The following is a 21,003-nucleotide window of genomic DNA, read 5'->3' as shown; positions in this document are numbered from 1 at the left end:
TGACTATAATGTCATATCAGGATCATGACATGAGCACTATTTTTTAAGATGAATAGCTCAGAATCCACAAACAAGATAGAACATCCTGTTAGTGTATATAAAGGAGTATCTTTCATTCATTTTTATTGAAAGAATGCTATAATCGTGCAAAAAAACCAACACCTATTATCTGACAATAACGAATTTCACAAAATGAGATTTTTGGAATTGCTGAATTTATATAGAGAGAAAGAAATAGAATGTCACACCATGCAGTAGATATGAGACCTAGGATGTATATACCAACGCTGAATTTCTGGAGCGCAAGGAAACTGTTGTAGTTTAGTAGAAGTGAGAAGAAATCATGTTAACCAAGTGAGTATTCCATTGTGAGAATTCTTAATTCTTGATAATCACTCTCTACAAGGATACTTTCTGCTCTCTCCTTATGATATTTTATATAAAGAAGCATAGTTCAATCTAACCCAATCACCAAGAAAAAATCTTGGTTTCTGAAGCTGTGTTCTTGAGTGATACTTAATCACTTCACTGTTACGCTATGTTCACAGTTTTATGTGTACTGTTTACTTCAGAGTTCTGGTAATAAGATTAATAGAAGTCTTCAAGAAACAATTATAAAAGTGCATAACATAAAATTATTAAATATAGTGTGAGGTGTCTACGATAAATAAGATATATATTTATATGAGTTGAGAGTGCTCTGAGTTTCTCAAGAATCCACACGTAACGAGATCTGCATTCTATTTACTGTAGAAGAAGAAATAATAAAAGTATCATAATGGTGCTTCTTGCGGATGAGCACAATCATCAAAAGAGAGTAGAAAATCTAGAGTGAGTACTAAAACTGCAGTGGTCTTGACTAAAAATATCGAAATTACAAGAATTAACGGTAGGGAAATGTAAAGACAATGAAAGACTCACACCACAACATGAATAAATTTCTAATCTTCTTTCTGGAGAGGACTGAAATTCTCAACAAGATTACAGACTCTTTTATATAAGTGATTTTCAATATATGGCTAAATCGAAAGTCATAGTTTCTCTTAGAATCCCTAAAATGGATCTTAGTCAGAGAAATGCTATTTTATTAATTACTTCCGCACCTTATGCTCCTGCGCGATTTGTACTATGCTCACTAGAGAGTACTATAACTCTCACACTATCCCCTTCGAGTCAACTGTCATCGAAAAATAATCGCTAACTCCTATATATCCATATTACTAGCACATAATCAAAACCTCCATCTGGTGAAAAGTATATTTTGGACTTGCGACTGATGTCTGATGTGATGCAATTGACATATAGATTTGATTGGTGTCATACTTTGTTTTCTGTGATAATTCATTATGTTTTGCTTTTTACTTACATCATCTATTATACAACTTGCGTCTGCACATTAATATCTTATACATATCATTCGTGTGTTCATCTTATTCGTCATATATGTCTTTTGCTTTTCACTTTAGCTTCTCTGACTGTAAGTTTCACATGTTCGTTTTCTTTCAATTTTACTTGTCGTGTTGATTACTGTGATATTCTTAAATCTTTGTACTATTATAATAATCTGTCACATTTTTCTCTTCATTTCTTCCTCTTCATCACGTCACTTTATTCGTGTATCACTTGTGTGAAAATTTTTCAATCTTTATTTCCTTCTCTTTTGTGCGTGTTTGTACATCTCTTTCTTTGCTCTTTCTCTCTTCTTTCTCATTTTCTCTCTTTCTTCCTCTTTCTCTCTGTCTCTCTCTCTTCTCTTCTTCTTCTTTCTCCTCTTTTCTGTTTTCTATTTTTCTTTCTTGTCTGTTCTTTTGCTTTCTTTCTTTCTTTTTTCTTTCTTTCTTCTTCTTTCTTTCTCTCTCTCTCTTACTCTCTATTCTCTCTCTCTTCTCTTTCTTTTCTTCTTCTTTCTTTCTTTCTTTCTTTCTTTCTTTCTCTTTTACTTTCTCTCTTTTCCTCCTTCTACTCTTTCCGACTTCTCTTCTTTCTCTCTACTATTCTCTCTTTTCTCTTTTCTCTCTTGTCTCTCTTTCTCTCTTTTCTCTTTCTCTCTTTCTCTCCTCTCTTCTTCACTTCTCTCGTTTTCGTTCTTTCTTTCTTTTCTTTCTATTCTTTTCTTCTTTCTTTTTTACTTCTTTCTTTCACTTCTTTCTTTCTTTCTTCTTTCTTTCTTTCTTCTTTCTTCTTTCTTTCTTTCTTTCTTTCTTTCTTTCTTTCTTTCTTTCTTTCTTTCTTTCTTTCTTTCTTTCTCTCTCTCTCTCTCTCTCTCTCTCTCTCTCTCTCTCTTTCTTTCTTTCTTTCTTTCTTTCTTTCTTTCTTTCTTTCTTAAATCTTCCCGAGTTTAACAGACCAGCCTGAGTTATCGCTGCTGATTAAAGCTTTCCAGAGTAGAATTACAAGAAGGGCAAAACTTACAAAACCAGTCTGTTTTGTGGCATCTGTGTTAGAGCAGTGTGGAGGAATAGCCTCACTCCCAGTTCCCCCCTTGAAGGTTGCCCTGAGGAGGTTCCAGATCAAGTAGGTTTTGCTAAGAATAGAACAAGATCCCACACACCTGGGAGTTAGGGGCCTGCTGCCATTTATCACATTATCCTATGCTTGAACAACTAGAGAAGAGTTGCTGAGAAAATACGAGTGTGTCTGTCATGCTGTGTGCAGTTTGTGCTCTCCAAAGCAGGGGGTGAGACTGGCTGTCTCACCAGCATCTTATCTGTGGACCCCACTGGTAATACATCCTACCTAATTCTGTCTGATAGATCTGTTTATCTGCTTTAAAACGGCTGATCACCTACTGTTTTGTGCTTGGCTTCATTTACAGTGTTAATTAGCAAATACCCCATTGCTATCATGCTTAAACATCTTTATATTTTCTGCAGCCATGATCTTCCTGTTTTCTGTTGCTGTTCAGTGTTAGATTGTGTGAAATGTGGGCTATGAGATATGCCTTCACTGAAACCCTTGTGCAGCTTTCTAACTTAGAGAAAAATGTATTAATAACACTTTTATTTCCCTACAGTATGTGCTGGTTCTCTGCAATTCCATTGGCACTCCCTTGGACCCAAAATACATCGATATTGGTAAGCACCTAGTGACACCTATTCAGCTTTTTGGTTGTAGTAATAGGAAGTCAGCTGTGAATGAAATAACATATTGCAATATTCATGTCCTATATTGTAAATCACAGCTGAAGTGTAGACTGTCCTGCTCTGATAAGTGACTGACTTGTCCTATGGAATACGAAATATTGTGGTACTTTTTAGCCTCAATTTTTGTTCATCAATTCGATGCTCTGTTGCCACTTGTTACATGAGTGGTGGTAAGTTGGAATCTACACAAATTTTACAGTGGTCAGAGGGGAAAAAAAAACAAAACAAAAGTGGCTGAGCACTGAAGTCAGATTATGTGGTTGTGTGTAGCAGTTGTTGACCCCTTCCTGCCTCTTCTACCTACCGTCAGCTGGCTGCATTGCTTACTGTTTACCACTTAATAGGTGGGACTGAGGTGGGGGAGAGAAGAAATTGGGGACTTATAGGCCACATTTAATCTCATTTCTACAGCTGGCATCTAAAATAAGCTCAGAGAATGATTCCCAGAAGAGGCCTATTTGCTCTGTGTTGACTACAAAGAAGCCCAGGGCAACCAGCTCAAACGTGTTTGTCTCTGTCAGAGATGTCTACAATTAGATGAGATGGATCCCACTCAAACAATCAAAATGAGCTTTGTGTGTGCATCTCTAACTCTCCTTTTAAAGTTTTTTCATTTTCTAGTGTTCTGCTTGTAAGCTGAATTCATCAGTTGATGAATGTGATGCATAGGCTCACAATCTTCATGGTGTGAAAATCTTAGGTTTTAGAGCCTTCATCTTCATAGGAGGGCGAATATTTGAGGTTGGGATTATTTGCATTCTTGAGTCCCGAAGAATTTTTGTAGTCTCAGTACTTCAAATGTAACAAGCAAGTCTTTCATTAGTGCATGGTGAACACAGCCAAAGATACAACTTCTTTTTTTAAATGTGACTCCCTTAAGGCTCCTTTAAAGTTACTTAACCAAACCTAGAGATTGCAGGTGAGAGTAAGAACCCAGCATCTGTAAATGAAGCATTTTTGGATTACATTGTGCTGGTTTTATCATAGTTACTTTCCTTTGTTGTAACCTTTGAAGATACAGCTTTATAGAATAACTTGAAATATTTCCTTGCACAAACTGATCTTGTAATATATAGACACATATGAGTGGTCAGGCACTGGATGCCCAGGGAGTTGGTGGAGTTACCATTCCTGGCAGTGTTCAAGAGGCATCTGGATGAGGAGCTATGAAATGCAGTTTAGTGGCTTGTGGTAGCAATGGTAATGGGAAAACGGTTGGACTAGATGATCTTGTAGGTCCTTTCCAACCTTGTGATTCTATGATTCTGTGATTCTATGATCTTTGTGTACAGTCAGGGTCTTTATATACAGTATATTATGCTGTTTATCACAGTTGGTGCTTCATGGCAGGAAGAGGTACGGTTGTTCCAGTTTTACAGGGTGCTGAACTGGCTTGCCTTGCTGAGTACAGAGGGGACACCTTGTAAATCCTTGGAGGCTGTAATTTGCATCTCTGTAAGTGAGCACTTTTGACTACCATGAGTCTGAGCTACGTTTTTCTGAGTGACTTTGTCAATTATTACATACTGAACAGGCAGTAACTCTGTTTTTGCCAGAGTGTCTCTTGCTGGAGTAGCGAACACCCAGAGCCCTACAGAGCATAAACATTTGTTTCATGCATCTTTGGTATCCTCCTGGGCTGCAGCCTGGTAGGAAACTGATACCAAAGAGGAAAGATTTCTAATAAGGATGTTAAGTAGTTGGAAAGACAACAGATGGTATCTGCTAAGAAAATATCACTCAGACTGGGTTATATCACCTTACATGTGCATAGGAGCACTGACATTGTTATGTTACCATCTTTCACGCGTGTACTAATGCCCAGTGTAATGCACAGAACGGACTGATCAGCACATAGGTGGGCTGAAGGCAGAGAGCTGATGGAGCCAGGACTGTGTTGTGATAGGAAAGTTCAGTTGGAAGGGACCTTCCAGTTCCACTGCCTGACCACTTTGGGGCTGGCCAAAAGTTAAAGCGTGTTGTTGAGGGCATTGTCCAAGTGCCTCACTGATGGGTGTGGGACATCAGCCATCTGTCTTGCCTCCCTCCTTACTACCTTAATAGTGGTGGCTGAAACAACACTTGAATTGCTTTTATTTACAGCTGATTATTTAAAGTGAACTATAACTGAATTTTGGAATTCCTCAGTGTGCTGGACTATAACCTGTTCTGTGTGCAGTTCAGCTGTTCCTGCACTTGCCTGATGATTTTCTTCTCTTCGTGAGCTAACACCTCCAGAGACATTTTAAGCAAACTGTGAAGTTAGGTGGATGTTATTCTTTGGACTAAATTAGTTACGGTTTCTTTGGATTTTGCAGATGTGACAGGTTTATGTGAAAACAGAATTTATTCATCCGTGTCTCTGTCAGATCACTTCCTTTCCATCAGATTTAAGTGGGATTACTTGTCTCTTGTGTTTCTGTATCCTATTTCAGGCACTAAAAAGTGTCTCAGCTTTTTCATGCAGCAAAGTAATACAGTCACGGATCAAGTGTCTTTTCTGCCTACTATTTTTGTCAGAAGATTAGACATGAAAGCAGGTGTTTTCTGTTTCCTGGGTACTAAAAAATAAAGCTACTTTCCTTTAGGGAGGAGGTATTATGATGGAACAGTGAAGAGTGAGGAAGAGAAAGAAGGGGCAAAGAAAACTTAGAGGATTATTCTTTTATATATTGCCGTTGTTTTAATGGCATGGTATGTTTCATCCCTTTAAGTATTTGATTAGTGAAAATTAGGGCACCTGTCTAAATGCTTTTCATACATATTTTCAAATTCTGAAGAAGCAGGACCTTAATACTGAAGTTAGCGATCCAAAATCAATGGGAGGGACTACAGAATTGAAGAAGTCTGCACCTAGCATGGAAAGCTGCTGTGTGGTAGAAATGCTGTGCAAAGGAGTATCCAATTACCTTTCCTGCTTCTGACTTAAAGTGCTTGCATTTCTCTATTTACAACTAAGAGTACAAATTCTTTAGAGGGGACTGATGGTTCCAAAGGGTAAGTGCTGTTAAAATGAAGTAATAGGAATAATAGGAAACTAAATAGTTAGACTAACTGCCTAGAAAGGGATTCTAGATCTTCCTCAGCATGAAAGGGCTGAAATAAGCATCTTTCCCATCTCACAAAGGACATATCTCATTCCTTCCTTCCCTGCCTCAGTGTCAACCCATTCTATCTATCTCCTCTCTGACCGCAGAACCCCCCTGGGGAATGTAGTTCTTCTTCTCTTCCGGACAGGTACCTGGAACTGGAGCATTAACACTTTAACTCCCAGTGCACTACATGATGTTATGATGTGGAATACCAGTAACCATAAATCATGAAGCCATAACAGTGGGGCATCCTTTTCTTTTGAAGCTATGCTGTTATGCAGCCAACATCTCACATACAGATGCATCTCTCCCAGATGTTTGTTTGTATCAATCTGATCCTGATGACTCTCTGTGCTGTGTATGTTACCCCTCTCCTTGTGTTTTCATGTTTGATTTAAACCCCAACTCCAGTTAACCTGCTGTTGCGAAGAAGAGAAGGTTCATGCCCGTCACGTTAGCTTCTCATTCCTGCTCTCCTGTTTAGGTTAGCTCCATCATTTGTGATTATTTAATCCAACTTAAACTAATCTTTTATTTATTTCATTTTGGGGTTAGTTTTCAGCCAGATCAATCAGCAAACTGATCCAATTTACTCTGTGGCTAAGCTTCTCCTAGAGCTGCTTAAAATTGGCAGGGAAGTACAAGGGTTTGTTGGGTGGGAAGCTGCTCAGTTTTGGTTGTTTCAATGGATACAGCTGCAGGTTAATAAGGGAAGTACAACAAATACACATAATTTATGAATTTATTGAATCTGAGACCGTATTCTTCAAGTGTGAGCACAAAACTAATTATTACATTATAAGTAAATGAAATATATTGATTTCATGAAATGTAAACAGCTGCTGTATCTATGCTACTACTCACACATTAAGCATCGCCTCTAAGCCTTCTCATCCAGTACTGACATTTATACTAAAAAGTATTAAACAGCTGTTAGTAGCTCATCATAATCCTCTTAGTTTCAGAGAAATGAAGTCTGTTCAACCAGTCTTCACCAATCTGTCCATCATAGTACTATTCAACCTTACAGCAGGCCTATAGCACCCCCCAGAGTTCCATCCTGTGCTAATATAAGGCAGAAGTGAAGAGATTCATTGCAAAACAATTGGATTGTGTTCTTACACCATGTTATCTGTGGCACCCTTCACTAACAGACAGGGCTGTAAAATGGAATTAGCTCAGCTTGTCTGCTGGCATACTGATTAAAGCATCGAGTTTGAAGACACTGAGGGATTTATTTGTAGATTTCTGATTTTTTTTTCTATGTATTTTATCAAATTTTCAGAAATCAAAAAGATGTGAAAGAAAAAGCCATAATACAACCAAGACAGTGTAGTACAAAGAATAACGCAATGTTTGGAGTGTATATGTCCATAAACATTGGCAGCAGGAATGAGACGTTGCCTTTGGCTGTGCATTCTGAATGGTTTTATGGTTAAAATAAAACAGAACCTCTGCTTTCTCTATGCAGTGATATCTGGATACCTTTCAGTATCTGAAGGGGACAGACTCTAGCAGGGTCTGTGGTGATTGAACAAGAGGAAATGGCTTCAAGCTTAAAGAGGGCAGATTTAGGTTGGATAAAGGGAAAAAATCTTTTACAGTGAGAGTGGTGAGGCACTGGAACAAGTTACCTGATGTTATGGTGGATGCCCTGACCATGGAGACATTAAGGGCAAGACTGGGCCCTGGGCTACCTGATCTAGCTGTGGTGTCTCTGTTCATTGAATGGGAGTTGGACTTACATTAAGGAGAAGGAAAGCTGCTGGAATAATGGGGTGAAAGTATTAATTATAAAAGCAACACCTTGAAAGAGTTGCTTCATTTGGTTTCACACATTTGGAAAACAAAAGTGACAAGTTAGGATCTAGTCCAGTGCTTGCTGCTCTAATTTTACAACCATTTGTATTTCGTAACAGGGCCGCTGTTTGTCACAATGACCAAAACACATGTGATAGCAGCTTCGAAAGAAGCATTTTACATCTGGCAATACCGTGTCGCCAAAAGGCTCACAGCAATGGAGATCAATCAGGTAGCACGGACCAGAAAAGAAGGCAGGGAAAGGTTTGTCTCCAGGCTTTTTCATGTTCTTTCTTTTGCATAAATATGATTTTGATAAGGGTGGATTTTCCCATACCTAGAATATAAACTCCTTGTTATTGTTTTCATACTCTAAATTGTGAAGTGTGGTTTTTCATGACAAATGCACAGTTCTCTTAGGCTGTTTTTTGATTAGTTTTCTGCTTACTGTCACTGTTGGTGACCTGTGAATGCCTCCTTTACAGAGCTGCATGTCTGATATATATGTGGCTTTTTGTCTTCTCTGTACCCTTAATTTCTCAGCAACTACATTCACTCTGATGACTTTAACCAACACTTCTTTGTCAGTGGCTGGTAGTGCATATTCTGTCCAGCTATTCTCTGAAATACATTTGTGTCCTACTGTATCTTTGGCCTCTAATCCTGTATGGCCTGTTCTCTCAAACTAAACAAATCATAGTTATCATCATCCGCCCATCCAAAATAATCCCTTCCTGTGTGCTCGTGTTATGTTAACATAGTTACATTAACTTCCTCTTTCTAATGCTACTTTTTAAGGCAGAAGAGTTTTGATGAAGTTTTGAATGTAGTAATACGTAAGTTTTGTGGATGTGATAATGAAACTCTAAGTGTGGAAAAGAGCATGAGGAAAAGATAGGAGTATTTGAAAGGAGACAGCTGAGATGATTGGTCATTTGCAGGATCTTCTTGTTGCAGAATGAAAGACTGTAGATTATTGACACCAGCCTAGTGAAGGTGAAAGCAAGTACCATATCTGTATCAACTCAAAGCAGGGTTACTGGGAGGAACACTACTGGAACACAAGAACAGGCTTAGCTTTTATACTTTTATTTCTGGTTGCAGTGGCTCCTTTTCCATAGACTGAAAGCACCTGTATCCTATCAAAAATGACCCTTCTTTCTTCAGAGGCACTTTTTCTCCCTCCTTCTCTACAGGATTTATCATATTGATGACACCCCTTCGGGATCTGGAGGTGGACACCTTGATTACAGTAAAGCTGTTGAAGTGAGCATTGCTTTTAACTTGTTTATTATGGTATCGCTGGTAGCTTGAAAGAGTAGTAGCTGGCATTGCTGTATGTATTTGTATACTAGAAATGTACATCACACTGTATAGAATTTAGGGAAAAGGTGTATTCTCTGTTCTGGAGAAATAATGGCCCCCAGAAGGAGCTCTTTCAATGAAGTATAAACTTGCTGAAGCTCAGTGCCTGCAATGGATCCTAGTATTTTTTTGTCCTTTTACACTTTATGAAAGCATGCATGTGAATACATGGATTGATGGCCTGACATTAATTACAGGCCTCACAATTGATAGTTGCCTTCTTGTGTTTTCTGTTAAACATCTGTTACTTTTATTTATTTTTTTCCTGGACAACGGGGCAGGAGAAGAAAGGAAGCTCTTACTTTTACCATGTTTCCCATACCAAAGGCTTCTAATATCATAAACCATCCATTTATTGTACAGTGATAAAGTTTGATAGCCCATTTTTGTTTAATCACGTGGCAGCATTCTTGGATATTTAAGCATAACTTTGGTGTTTTTTTTTCCTGTAGATGTTCTTTCTCATTATGGTATTAAAACAAGTGTTGATGTTGTTTGTATGCTTTCAGGGAACAAGAGATCCAATTTGTGCAATAACAGCATCCGATAAGATCCTACTTGTGGTAAGTCGGGGGATTAAAACAACTTCTAATTGCCACTTGATCTTGTAGGCAGGACTCTTGTGCAGCGTTAAGTCATGAGCAGTCATATTTAAAATGTTTTCCCATTCTCCTACTCCAGTGATTTATTTATTTATTTTTAACATCTTTTGAGTGAATTAGACAAAAACACTGAGACACAGGAAAGAAAACAGATGGAGAAAGTGTGAAAATCATTAGTTGATACAGTAATGCTTGTTACAGTGGTCAAGTCTTTCTAACTCTTCCAGCCAAATCTGCTTTTCCATTTATAGTGTATACATACACAAAAAGAGTCAACGATGTGAAAGGCAAGGAGGATCTTTCTGACTTAGGTATGGGGAAAAAAAGAAAAGGAATGATGTCTGGGCTGCCTTTAAAACTATTGCCTACCTTCCAAAATAAGGCTTTAGCAGTAGGTAAAATAACCTGATTGTGCTGTTCCACATGATTGTGTTTTAAGATTTTGTTAAAGATTTGCTTAAATTTGTAGCATCTTAAGAAGTTGTTTTCTTTAAATAGCAGAATTAAGAACTCCAGGGTGATGACGTTCCCTCTTCTCACATCGGTTCAGCCACTCATCCAAGAACAAGAAAACCTTGTTAAACTGTTTATTCATAGAAAATTTAAAACAAAAATGCTTTTCTCTAGGGAAGAGAATCCGGCACTATTCACAGATACAGTCTTCCTAATGTTGGCATAATTCAGAAGTACACCCTGAATTATCGGGCACATCAGCTGTCTTTGAACTGCAACTCCAGGTAAGTTATAGGTCTGCTTCTAACAAAGACGATTTTATACTAAACAACTACATTTGGTGAAAATATTAGTAATTGTGCACCAATTTTACTTCAATATAAATTGCTTGTTTTATTGGCTGTTGATGATTTCTTTATTTCTTACTGGTCAGACTGCTTTAAGAGGCTGAATTGGTAAAGCTTCCTTATGTACTACAGTCTTTAAGTTCTGTATTTAAGGAAATGCAGGAGGGAATATATCTGTTAGGAGATGAACCAAACACAAGCTTCCTGAAGCTACATGACCTAGCCAGATCTGCACTAGTTTTGTTTTGAGCCTAAGCTGTTACCTTTCTGTATGATTTTGTGTTAGTGGAAAATACTCAAATTCACAGCATTTTTGGAGTTCATTGGTTTGCTTTTGTTATTGAGGTTTAAGGTTGTCTGAAGGCATTCCAATATTGAAAAACATTGCAAAATGCTTTTAAAACAGCACTATAGTAAATGACTGACAGTAAATACCGGTACTGTCATTCACTGATAATGTATGTAACTGTACATTTTCAAATGTAACCCTTTAGAAATTGTGTTTTCCCTGTATTATAAATAATATTGAAGATTCATTGGATTATATGTACTATTATCTTATAATAATAGTAATAATGTCCTTAGTAGTAATATTAGAAATTCTGTTTTAGGGATGAACACTCCGGATCATTGCACTGTAATTTTAATTTAAGAATCTGTCTCCTAGTAAAATAATGGAAAGCATATATAGGTTAAATTTATAATGTTAGGCTCTGTCAAGAAAACAGTTTAGTCAGGAGCTGGATCTGTATTTTATTAAACTTTTTATCTGATGTGCTAAGCATCTTCAGAATGCTGGTTAAAAAACAGGCAAAGGTCAGCAGAGTCCAGGGCCAGATCTGGTAGGAGAAGATGAAGACATCTTTTCCATGTTTCTAGTCTCTGCTGTACAGATAAATGAAAATCACGGGCATCTTGCTGAAGCCAAGGAATTGCTTTAGAGGGAAATTTGGCCCGAGTGTGCCAGTTCAGGAGATGTATTTCAGATGTACAGCTTTGAGCAGTGCTATTTGGCTGTCCAGTTCTTTTGTTACTCATTTTTTTTTTCCCTCCCCTGTTCTGTAGCCGTGTTGCTATCATAGACCTTTCAGGTGTTTTGACTTTCTTTGACTTGGATGCACGGGTAACAAGCAGTACCGGACAGCAAGTGATTGGCGAGCAGCTCAAACTGGAACGCAAAGATGTCTGGGATATGAAATGGGCCAAAGATAATCCAGATTTGTTTGCAGTGATGGAGAAAACAAGAATGTATGTTTTCAGAAACTTGGATCCAGAGGTAAGTGTAAACAAATTACTCAGTTTACGAATTCATTCTAAGCTAATGGCTCTGTAAACAGAGTTATTTTCATGCTTGCAGTTTAGTTAAGTATTTTGATATCAATAAGCCTCATATAAATAATTAACTGGATGTCTCAATATCTCATCAACTCTGATGTGAGGGTCTTGTTTAAGATGTAATAAGTGTGAAATAAACTATCAGACCTGCAAAGATTAAAAAATGCTAGCTATTTTTTTCTTCCACTCATACAAATTATGCTCCTGAAAATAATAATGTGCTTTAGAATCAGTAAACCCAATTCTCATAAAGGTATATGTAGTGCGTGGTTTGGGCGAGTCTGGATGTTGCTCTTTTATCTTTTCCTCATAATCTGGTTATAAAAAGCCTGATTTTAAATTATGTCTGTGCATATGAGATTGTCAGTAACACCATTGGTTTTAGTATTTATTTCCTGTTGGAAAAGCAGTCAAATCTTAGCTGGGACAAGAGAGAAAAGTCTTTTTACATACATTAATAGATTTGTTTAGAATGTAATTGGAATGCAGGTTAATTCCCTTTTAACTGTTTTACTTTAAGGAACCTATACAAACTTCAGGATATATTTGCAACTTTGAAGATTTAGAAATCAAATCTGTTCTTCTGGATGAAATACTAAAGGTAAGTATAATTAATTTTATTGTGGCGTCTAACCAATCTGAACAGTAGATATCATAGATGGGTGAGAGTAAACGTGACAGAATAAAACTGTATTTCTTTATCCATTATGCCAGAATCCTGAACGTCCTAACAAAGATTACATCATCAATTTTGAGATTCGATCATTACGAGACAGTCGGGCACTGATTGAAGAAGTTGGGATTGAGGAATCTTCCCAATTCATAGAAGATAATCCACATCCCAGACTTTGGTAAAATAAAACAAAAATCTCACAATAAGCCAACTTTCTTTGTTGAAATGTTTTCTTTCTTTTGTAGTCTTCTTATTCAGACAGATCTGGCTTTCCAAGTGAAAAAGCCCTCAAAGTGAGAGCAGCCAACCAGCTTACAATTTAATGAGAATCATTATTAAAAATAAAAGAAAACAATAATGATAAGTAGTAACAGTACTCAGCTGCAGTCTGAAGGCCTGTTGTTCTAAATGGGAATGTCTTTACATTGTAGCTGAATCATCTACAAAGGCATTTTATAGTGCTGATGTAAGACCTGAAGAGAACCTTGCAGTCCCCCTTCAAGCCTGGCTCACTGCCTCTTGTGGAATTAGTATGTTTGCAGGCTGTGTGATATGTTTTTCTAGAAGGCAAGAAAGAGGTCTTTCCTTCTAAGCATGCATTACTAACCATGTACTATTTAGGGCAGGCTGTAAAGGAAGAAAGTGAGAATGAGGAGGGCGTATCAATCATAATTTGTTATATTCTTTTAAAATGAAATAATCTGAGGAAAATAACTTTGTTAAATAAGTTTAACTAGTTAAACTTAACTATTAAACTGAATTTAAATCCTGCACAGCAAACTTGCAAGAATAAACATGTGAAAACAGTTCTGGAAATCTAGTTAATATCCCATATCTCAGGGGTTAGAATAATAGAATCATTAAGGTTGGAAGAGACCTCTAAGTTCATGTAGTCCAACCACAAACCTATCACCACCACGTCCCTCAGTGCCACATCTCCATGGTTCTTGAATGCCTTCAGGGATGGTGACACCTTCCTGAGCAGTCTGTCCCAACGCCTCACCACTGCTTTGGAGAAGAAATATTATCTTATACCCAACCTGAACCTCCCCTGGCAAACCTTGAGGCCATTGTCTCTCATCCTAATGCTCTTACCTAGGAGAAGAGGCTGGCCCCCACCTCGCTCCAACCTCCTTTAAGACAATTGTAGAGAGTGATAAGGTCTACCCTGAGCTGCCTCTTTTCCAGACTGAACAATCCCAGTTCCCTCAGCTATTCCTCACGAGACATTTAATTTATAGCTGCTTTTCTATGTGTTGTATTTGTTTTTCACACAGGCGTCTCCTGGCTGAAGCTGCCCTTCAGAAGTTAGATCTGCAGACTGCTGAACAAGCTTTTGTGCGCTGCAAGGATTATCAAGGTATTAAATTTGCAAAGCGTCTAGGCAACCTGCAGAGTGAGTCCATGAAACAAGCAGAAGTGGCAGCCTATTTCAGCAGATTTGAAGAAGCTGAAAGAATGTATCTGGATATGGACAGAAGGTAATTGCATGTTGTCATCTCAGCAGCAAATATAGAAAAAAATATCTTGGAAAACAAACATTCACCTTTATAAGGAATGGCTGGTTTAGCACTGAGGACTCTTCAGCAGTTGCTGGAAAGACAGAACAACATGAGACAGGAATAACTTTGGTATATTGATGTGTAAGCAATTCCTTATGTGAACTAGCACATTCCAAATGGTCTGAAAATTGTGAGCTGCTCTAAGGTAGTGCTGTTTTTTCTAGATGTTTTTAGAAAATATTTTGCAGGAGTTTCATCTGGGAATCCGAAAATACAAATAAAAGTCTTAAAACTAGTATTTAATTTATGTATTGTTGCTCTTAGCTAGTTGCCAAGCACGCATTCTTTCGAATTACATATACAAACAATGAAGTTTCTAATTAACTTTAATCTTAGGAGAGACAGAAAGGACTGTGGGCCAGCAGAATTTTTGCTGAGGAATGAAAACAAGGACAAAACTAAATGACAGTTTTACTGAAAAATATAAATTATTGCTAAGTTTAGCACTGTATTCCTCACTGTCCTTTTTCTGTAAGAAGCAGCAGTTGTGTGATACAGCCTGTAGGTGATGGTCAGACATGAAGAGGACCATGAATCACTTCTGAATACAAGAAATGTTTAAACTTTGATTAATGAAGTCATGAAAAAAAGAAAAGGGAATGTTGGAGGAAAATGTCATTCTTCTTTTATGATGTAAGAAGGAGGAACGTCCCTCTTCCCCAGTATGAAATGGAGAAGGAGAAAAAGCAGAAGTTGGAGGAAGGTGCATGTTAGATCCTAGTAATGGAAAGGTTTTCATATAGCGAGCCCATGTTAGTATGTTGTTTTGGACAGGTGGAATGTCTCGTAAGTACTTCACTTGCGCAGAAGTGCTGATTTCCAGCAATGACGTATTCCTTGATGTGTGCCTGAGGAGATACTTGATTAATATAGGATTGTAGGAGGCAAAGGCAGACCTTATTTATTTATTTTACTGATTTCTCCAGCTACAAGAATAGGAATTCTGTATTGCCCTGTGTGTCTGCTCACTACTAGAAAATTCTTGATGAAGACCTCCCATAGATTAGGCTGTAATATATATTTCAAATGCAATATTTTTGATAGAAGTTTTTCCTTAACAGCCTGCTCTGACTTGGCGTCCCATTCTTCAGCTCACTGGTAAATTTAGAGTGTTTTAAAATGGGGTTTATGCACGTCCCACTGTTTTCTATCCACATGAAGAATTACTGCAGTTTCACACAAAAAAAGTTTTAGTGTTATACGGTAGGAGAAATGTGGTAGACAGATGCAGAGTGGGTCACATAAATATGCATGAAGAATGAAGAGGAAAGATTACTCACTCCCAAGTCTTTCTCCTTTCAGAGTCATTTTGAACTGAGTCTCTGAAATGAGCCTTACTGCATGTAAGGCTCATTTCGTCATTCACATTCCTTCCCCCCTTCCCTTCTGCTTTTCAACAGTGAAGATGAAAGGTATACGGAGCAAGAGGAGACCTGAAATGTGGCAATTGCGTTGCCAACTGCTAATTCATTGTACTTCATGCAGTAGTATGACTGATAGGAAAGTGTATTTGTATGATGTAATCTGTGAGCTCTCTTGAGCTCATTTATTTACTTGGAATATAGTTGAAGTTGCACGAGGTGTCACTGTGATACCTGTGGTATGGATTATGAATGTGAGAATATTTTTGGACCCTTAAGATTTTTTTATTAGCTATTTTAATGTCTTTTCCTGCCGTTTTCTGCTTATATCAGAGATCTTGCCATTGGATTGCGGATAAAACTGGGAGATTGGTTTCGTGTACTGCAGCTACTGAAAACTGGCTCAGGTGACTCAGATGATGCCCTTCTCGAACAAGCACACAATGCTATTGGAGATTATTTTGCAGACCGTCAGAAATGGTATGTTCTGCAGGGGAGAAGGAAAATGCAAAGGAAATGGTAAAGCTGATGACAGGACTTGCCTTATGAGAAGGGGCAGATATCAGGAAAGTCAGAGTGATAACGTTGGATGATTTTATAATGATGAGATTTAACTGTGACCTCTCTGAATCCATCACGGCTTTTACATTTGAGAGCTGTTGATCAACTGTCTGAAGAATGAAGGAAAAAAAAAGTATTGCCAGAAGTCTGGTCACTTCAAAGAGGGGATGGAGGAAGGGAGGGAAAACAAAAGAAAGACCTGATTTTGTGATTTCTGAAAAGTGAAACATCGTGCATTTTAGAAACAAATTGTAGTTACTAATAGGTAATAATAGGTAATAGTACTAAGGATCTTGAGCAAAGTCACCCATGTAGTTACTAAGGATCTTGAGCAAAGTCACCCACTTAAAAGGTCATTTTAAATTTACAGTCACAAAAGGCTTACCCAGTTTGAAGTTTGACTTGTGCCTGTATGTCTGATTATATCACATTTATGTTTTTGCCTTATTAGGTTAAATGCTGTACAGTACTATGTGCAAGGACGAAACCAGGAGCGTTTAGCTGAGTGTTACTACATGCTAGAGGACTACGAAGGACTAGAGAATCTGGTTAACTCACTTCCAGAGAATAATAAGTTACTCCCTGTAAGCAAGAAATATTTCTTTTTTCATTGTCTTATGCTCGTTTATTTATAGTATCCCATCTTGGGAAGAAGCAAAACAAGGAATGCAGTTTAAATGACCTACTTAAGCATAATGATTCTACTTTGGTGTTGATCTGAAATATTACTGTTTTCATTCTCCATCATTCTTACTTTCTATTATTGGCCACTTCCACAGATAGATCTGATTGGTCATCTAAAATAGCTGTACTTCTCTAAGAATTCACTCCTTGTGGCTGGATACTTAAGCTTTCATTTTGTCATCAAAGCTACGCTATTTTTTTCCCCCTCAAATTCTTCCTGGTTTAGCTTCTCACATGGTAACTCTGGTAGGAATGCTGACATGCAATGAAAATTGGAGATACTTTGCTGAAACAAAGGAAGTCCCTCAACACAACATTTGTTCAAGGTAAAACTGGATGTTGTGTTGAGGGACATGGTTTAGTGGGAGCTATTGGTAGTAGGTGAACAGTTGGACTGGATGATCTTTTAGGTCTTTTCCAACCTTGGTGATTCTATGATTCTAAGTTCATGACCTACTGTGCAATGGCTAATTTAAAGCTATAGTATAATTGATTACTCCACAATGCTTGAAAAATGTAAAACACCTTAACTTAATGTTACTTGCAGTAGCTGTAATAAAGCAAGACATTGCATTTTCTATTTAATCTGTAATTGCAAAGCATTGTGAAGTAGATGAAACATAGTAAGAACACAGTCCTTCTGGTATGATTTAATTAGAAGATTTCTTATCCAAAGTTTGGAATTAAACTAAACAAAACTAAACCTGTTGCGGTTTCCATGCAATGTAGAACATGGAAATTAATTGAATGTGGTGCTGTTGCTTTCTTTTCAGGATATAGCTCATATGTTTGTAAGAGTGGGGATGTGTGAACAAGCTGTTGCAGCCTTTCTGAAATGTAATCGACCAAAGGATGCAGTAGATACCTGTGTGCATCTTAACCAGGTGGGGCAACAGTTGTTGATGTGCTTTAGCAATACCAGTTAACCATACTTGAATTGTACACTACAGTCATTCCAAATAGTAATGAAGTATTGTGTACACAGTTGTAAATTATTTATTAGAAAGCTTGTTCTCAGCATGTATTGAAAAATGTAGGTTTATCTTTATGTTTGCTTTCATTTCTAGTGGAATAAAGCTGTGGAGCTGGCTAAAAATCACAATATGAAAGAGATTGGATCCTTGTTAGCAAGATATGCAACTCATTTACTGGAAAAGAATAAAATCCTTGATGCAATAGAACTCTATCGTAAAGCCAATTATTTCTTCGAAGCTGCTAAGCTCATGTTCAAGGTATTGCAGGTTTTATTTTTATATCAGGTATCAAAAGCTGGTCCAAAACCTCAGTTATTTCCATGCTGTTTATTTTCTTGGGGTTGTTCTGCTGTAAAAAATGTACAGGTTGTACCATTCGTCCAGGGAAGGGCAGTGAAACTGGTGAGGGGTCTGGAGCACAAGTCTTATGAGGAGCCGCAGAGGGAGCTGGGCTTGTTTAGCCTGGAGAAGAGGAGGCTCAGGGGAGACCTCACTGCACTTTACAACTTCATGAAGGGAGGTTGTGATGAGGAGGGGCTTGTCCTCTTCTCCCAGGCAACAAACAGAACCTGAGGAAATGGCCACAAGTTGTACCAGTAGAGGTTTAGACTGGACATGAGAAGGAACTTTTTCTCTCAGAGAGTGGTCAGGCACTGGAATGGCTGCCCAGGGAGGTGGTGGAGTCGCTATCCCTGGCAGTGTTCAAGAGTCATCTGGATGAGGAGCCATGAGATGTGGTTTAGTGGCTTGTGGTAGCAATGGTAATGGGAGGACGATTGGACTAGTTGATCTTGTAGGTCCTTTCCAACTTTGTGATGCTGTGATTCTATGGTTAAACAGGAACTGCCAGGATGAATCCATTTCTAAAGTTTAAGATTTCCAGGGTAATTCTTTAAGATAGAGATGCTCTCTTTAGCCAGTGATGAAGAGAATTTCGGAACACAAACCATCTGATTTGAGACCATCTCTTCTGACTTAAATGAACTGCACCTCAGAAAAGGTCCTTGTCTGCTTGAAGGGGTATATAGCAAGCCAGCCTGGATGCAATGTCTACATTGTTTTCTACCTTGTTTTTATGCTGGTTTAATCTCTTCATTTTCAAGAATAATAATGAAGTACCAGATAAATTTTGGTATCTCTTTCTTCAATTAAAAAATGCTTTTGTGCTTTCAAGATGCAGATTTTCCCTGTATTTGGTTTATCTGCAGAGATTGTGTGCGTGGCTTATAAAATCTATAAGAGTGATATGCAGTTTTTATAGTGAATACGTATTTTTGTCTATGTATGTTACTTTCAGAATGCATCTTTCTCATTGTAAGCAATGTATTTCTTAACCTAAACCACTGAAAAATATTTGTCTACTGTCAACAGACATAATGGTTACACTGATTTATTCTTTCTGAATATCTGGCTTCACGTAGTTGTTAGCTAAATAAGTAAAGAATGATGTGCATTCTTCACTTAGACATTCATTTATAGTTCTGTTTGCAGTCTAATTTATTACATTCAAATGCTAAATTGTTTTTGGCATAAATTCGGAGGTTTGTAGAATTGTGTAGCTGTCCAAGAGAATTGTTATTTTTCCCATTTATATATATATTTATATATATATATGTATGTATCTACAATAAATTGCTTCATGTTGGATTTTTCAGATTGCAGATGAAGAGGCAAAGAAAAGAACAAAGCCTTTGCGAGTTAAAAAGCTTTATGTATTATCAGCTTTACTTATGGAACAATGCCACGAGCAAATGCAAAATGCACAAAGAGGAAAAGTTAAAGGTTCAGAGGTAGAGTCTTTTCCTTTTTTAAGATCTGTGCATTTACTCTTATGTGCTCCCAGTCAGAGTATATAAAACTGCCCTAATGTGAGGTTATTTTTTAATAGCACACTTTCTAGAACAGAGATTTGATTTATTTCTTTAAGGCAAATCTACCACGAAAACAAACCATTTAATATGCTGTTTGAAAACATTTAAATAACTTCTACTAATGGGTGTTTTTCTGCCTGAGGTTAATGTGTTCTTCTTGAGATTTTCACGGTAACAACAAAAACCACACTAAGAAACGCAGATTTTTCTTATCCTTTGAGAATCTGACTTTAGTGATGTTTAGGAATAACTATCAATCCTACAGTGAGATTGTGTGATTAGATGAGGTTGGCTATAATTCAGCAGGGGGACTATTCCTTTATAGGGGGAAGCAAATGGATGGTTGGGTTTTTTTTTTCCACTCTTCTACTTTCATCTTTGTATGCACAAATGAGTTTAAACAAAGTTTTAAGAGATCTGGTGTTGAAATGCAGTATTAATCCAATGTACTAGTCTGCAGATGCGCACAGAATATATTTATACACATCTGCACCATATGTTCTCCTTATGCACTGTATAAAATGCCTAACAGCGTTCATTTCAGGTCCATGTATTTATACTTTCCTCAGTTAACACAAACAGTTGGTATAATCACCAAATACATAGTAGTTCTTTTCATGTATCACCATTTCCCGCTGTATCTGTTTTCTGTATAAAAATGACTTGCGATACTGCTTTGTTTTCAGACTGCTTCAGCTCTGGCGGGTTTGCTGGAAGAAGATGTCCTCTCTTCAACCAGTCGCTTTGCAGACAATGCTTGGCGAGGAGCAGAAGCTTACCATTTTTTCATACTTGCACAAAGACAGCTCTATAAAGGTTCTGTAGATGCAGCACTTAAAACAGGTAGGATTTCATTTCTAAGCATGTAAAGAAACTGCTCTAATTTTGCTAGCACAGGGCGTACTTTTGCTTATACTGAATATGTATTTCTACTGTTGCTAGATCCATGGGATTTAAAACAGAGCCACGTAACAAACTGCAACTGAATCTGGTTGCAGTCAAAATACTTGGGAAGTATCTTTTTGGATACAACAGAAATGTAACTTCCCAAGTATTACCTGGTTAAATTGGACAGTCTCTTTATACATCCTGTTGACTGTTTTCTTTGTGTCCAAGTTCGTTCTTTAAGTTCATGTTGGACATCCTTGTAGACAGCTTCTTAAGGCGTCTATGGGAGTTA

At 37.6% G+C, this 21,003-nt stretch overlaps 1 protein-coding gene across 1 annotated transcript in view; it reads left to right on the top strand.

Moving 5' to 3' along the window:
- The window catches only part of WDR35 (WD repeat domain 35), a 32,915-nt gene that overhangs the window by 10,305 nt on the left and 1,607 nt on the right, over positions 1-21,003 (top strand). The window contains exons 11-25 of the mRNA XM_032443659.1: positions 2,972-3,074; positions 8,155-8,299; positions 9,232-9,301; positions 9,910-9,963; positions 10,630-10,739; positions 11,868-12,078; positions 12,658-12,738; positions 12,852-12,988; positions 14,088-14,291; positions 16,067-16,213; positions 16,746-16,878; positions 17,752-17,862; positions 18,046-18,210; positions 19,608-19,742; positions 20,510-20,666. Coding sequence (XP_032299550.1) covers positions 2,972-3,074; positions 8,155-8,299; positions 9,232-9,301; positions 9,910-9,963; positions 10,630-10,739; positions 11,868-12,078; positions 12,658-12,738; positions 12,852-12,988; positions 14,088-14,291; positions 16,067-16,213; positions 16,746-16,878; positions 17,752-17,862; positions 18,046-18,210; positions 19,608-19,742; positions 20,510-20,666 — 1,963 coding nt within the window. The remainder of the gene's footprint in view (positions 1-2,971; positions 3,075-8,154; positions 8,300-9,231; positions 9,302-9,909; positions 9,964-10,629; positions 10,740-11,867; positions 12,079-12,657; positions 12,739-12,851; positions 12,989-14,087; positions 14,292-16,066; positions 16,214-16,745; positions 16,879-17,751; positions 17,863-18,045; positions 18,211-19,607; positions 19,743-20,509; positions 20,667-21,003) is intronic.

Source organism: Coturnix japonica, chromosome 3, assembly GCF_001577835.2.
Source record: "Coturnix japonica isolate 7356 chromosome 3, Coturnix japonica 2.1, whole genome shotgun sequence".
In the NCBI taxonomy this organism is placed as follows: domain Eukaryota; kingdom Metazoa; phylum Chordata; class Aves; order Galliformes; family Phasianidae; genus Coturnix; species Coturnix japonica.
This window is presented reverse-complemented; position numbering and strand designations above follow the sequence as displayed.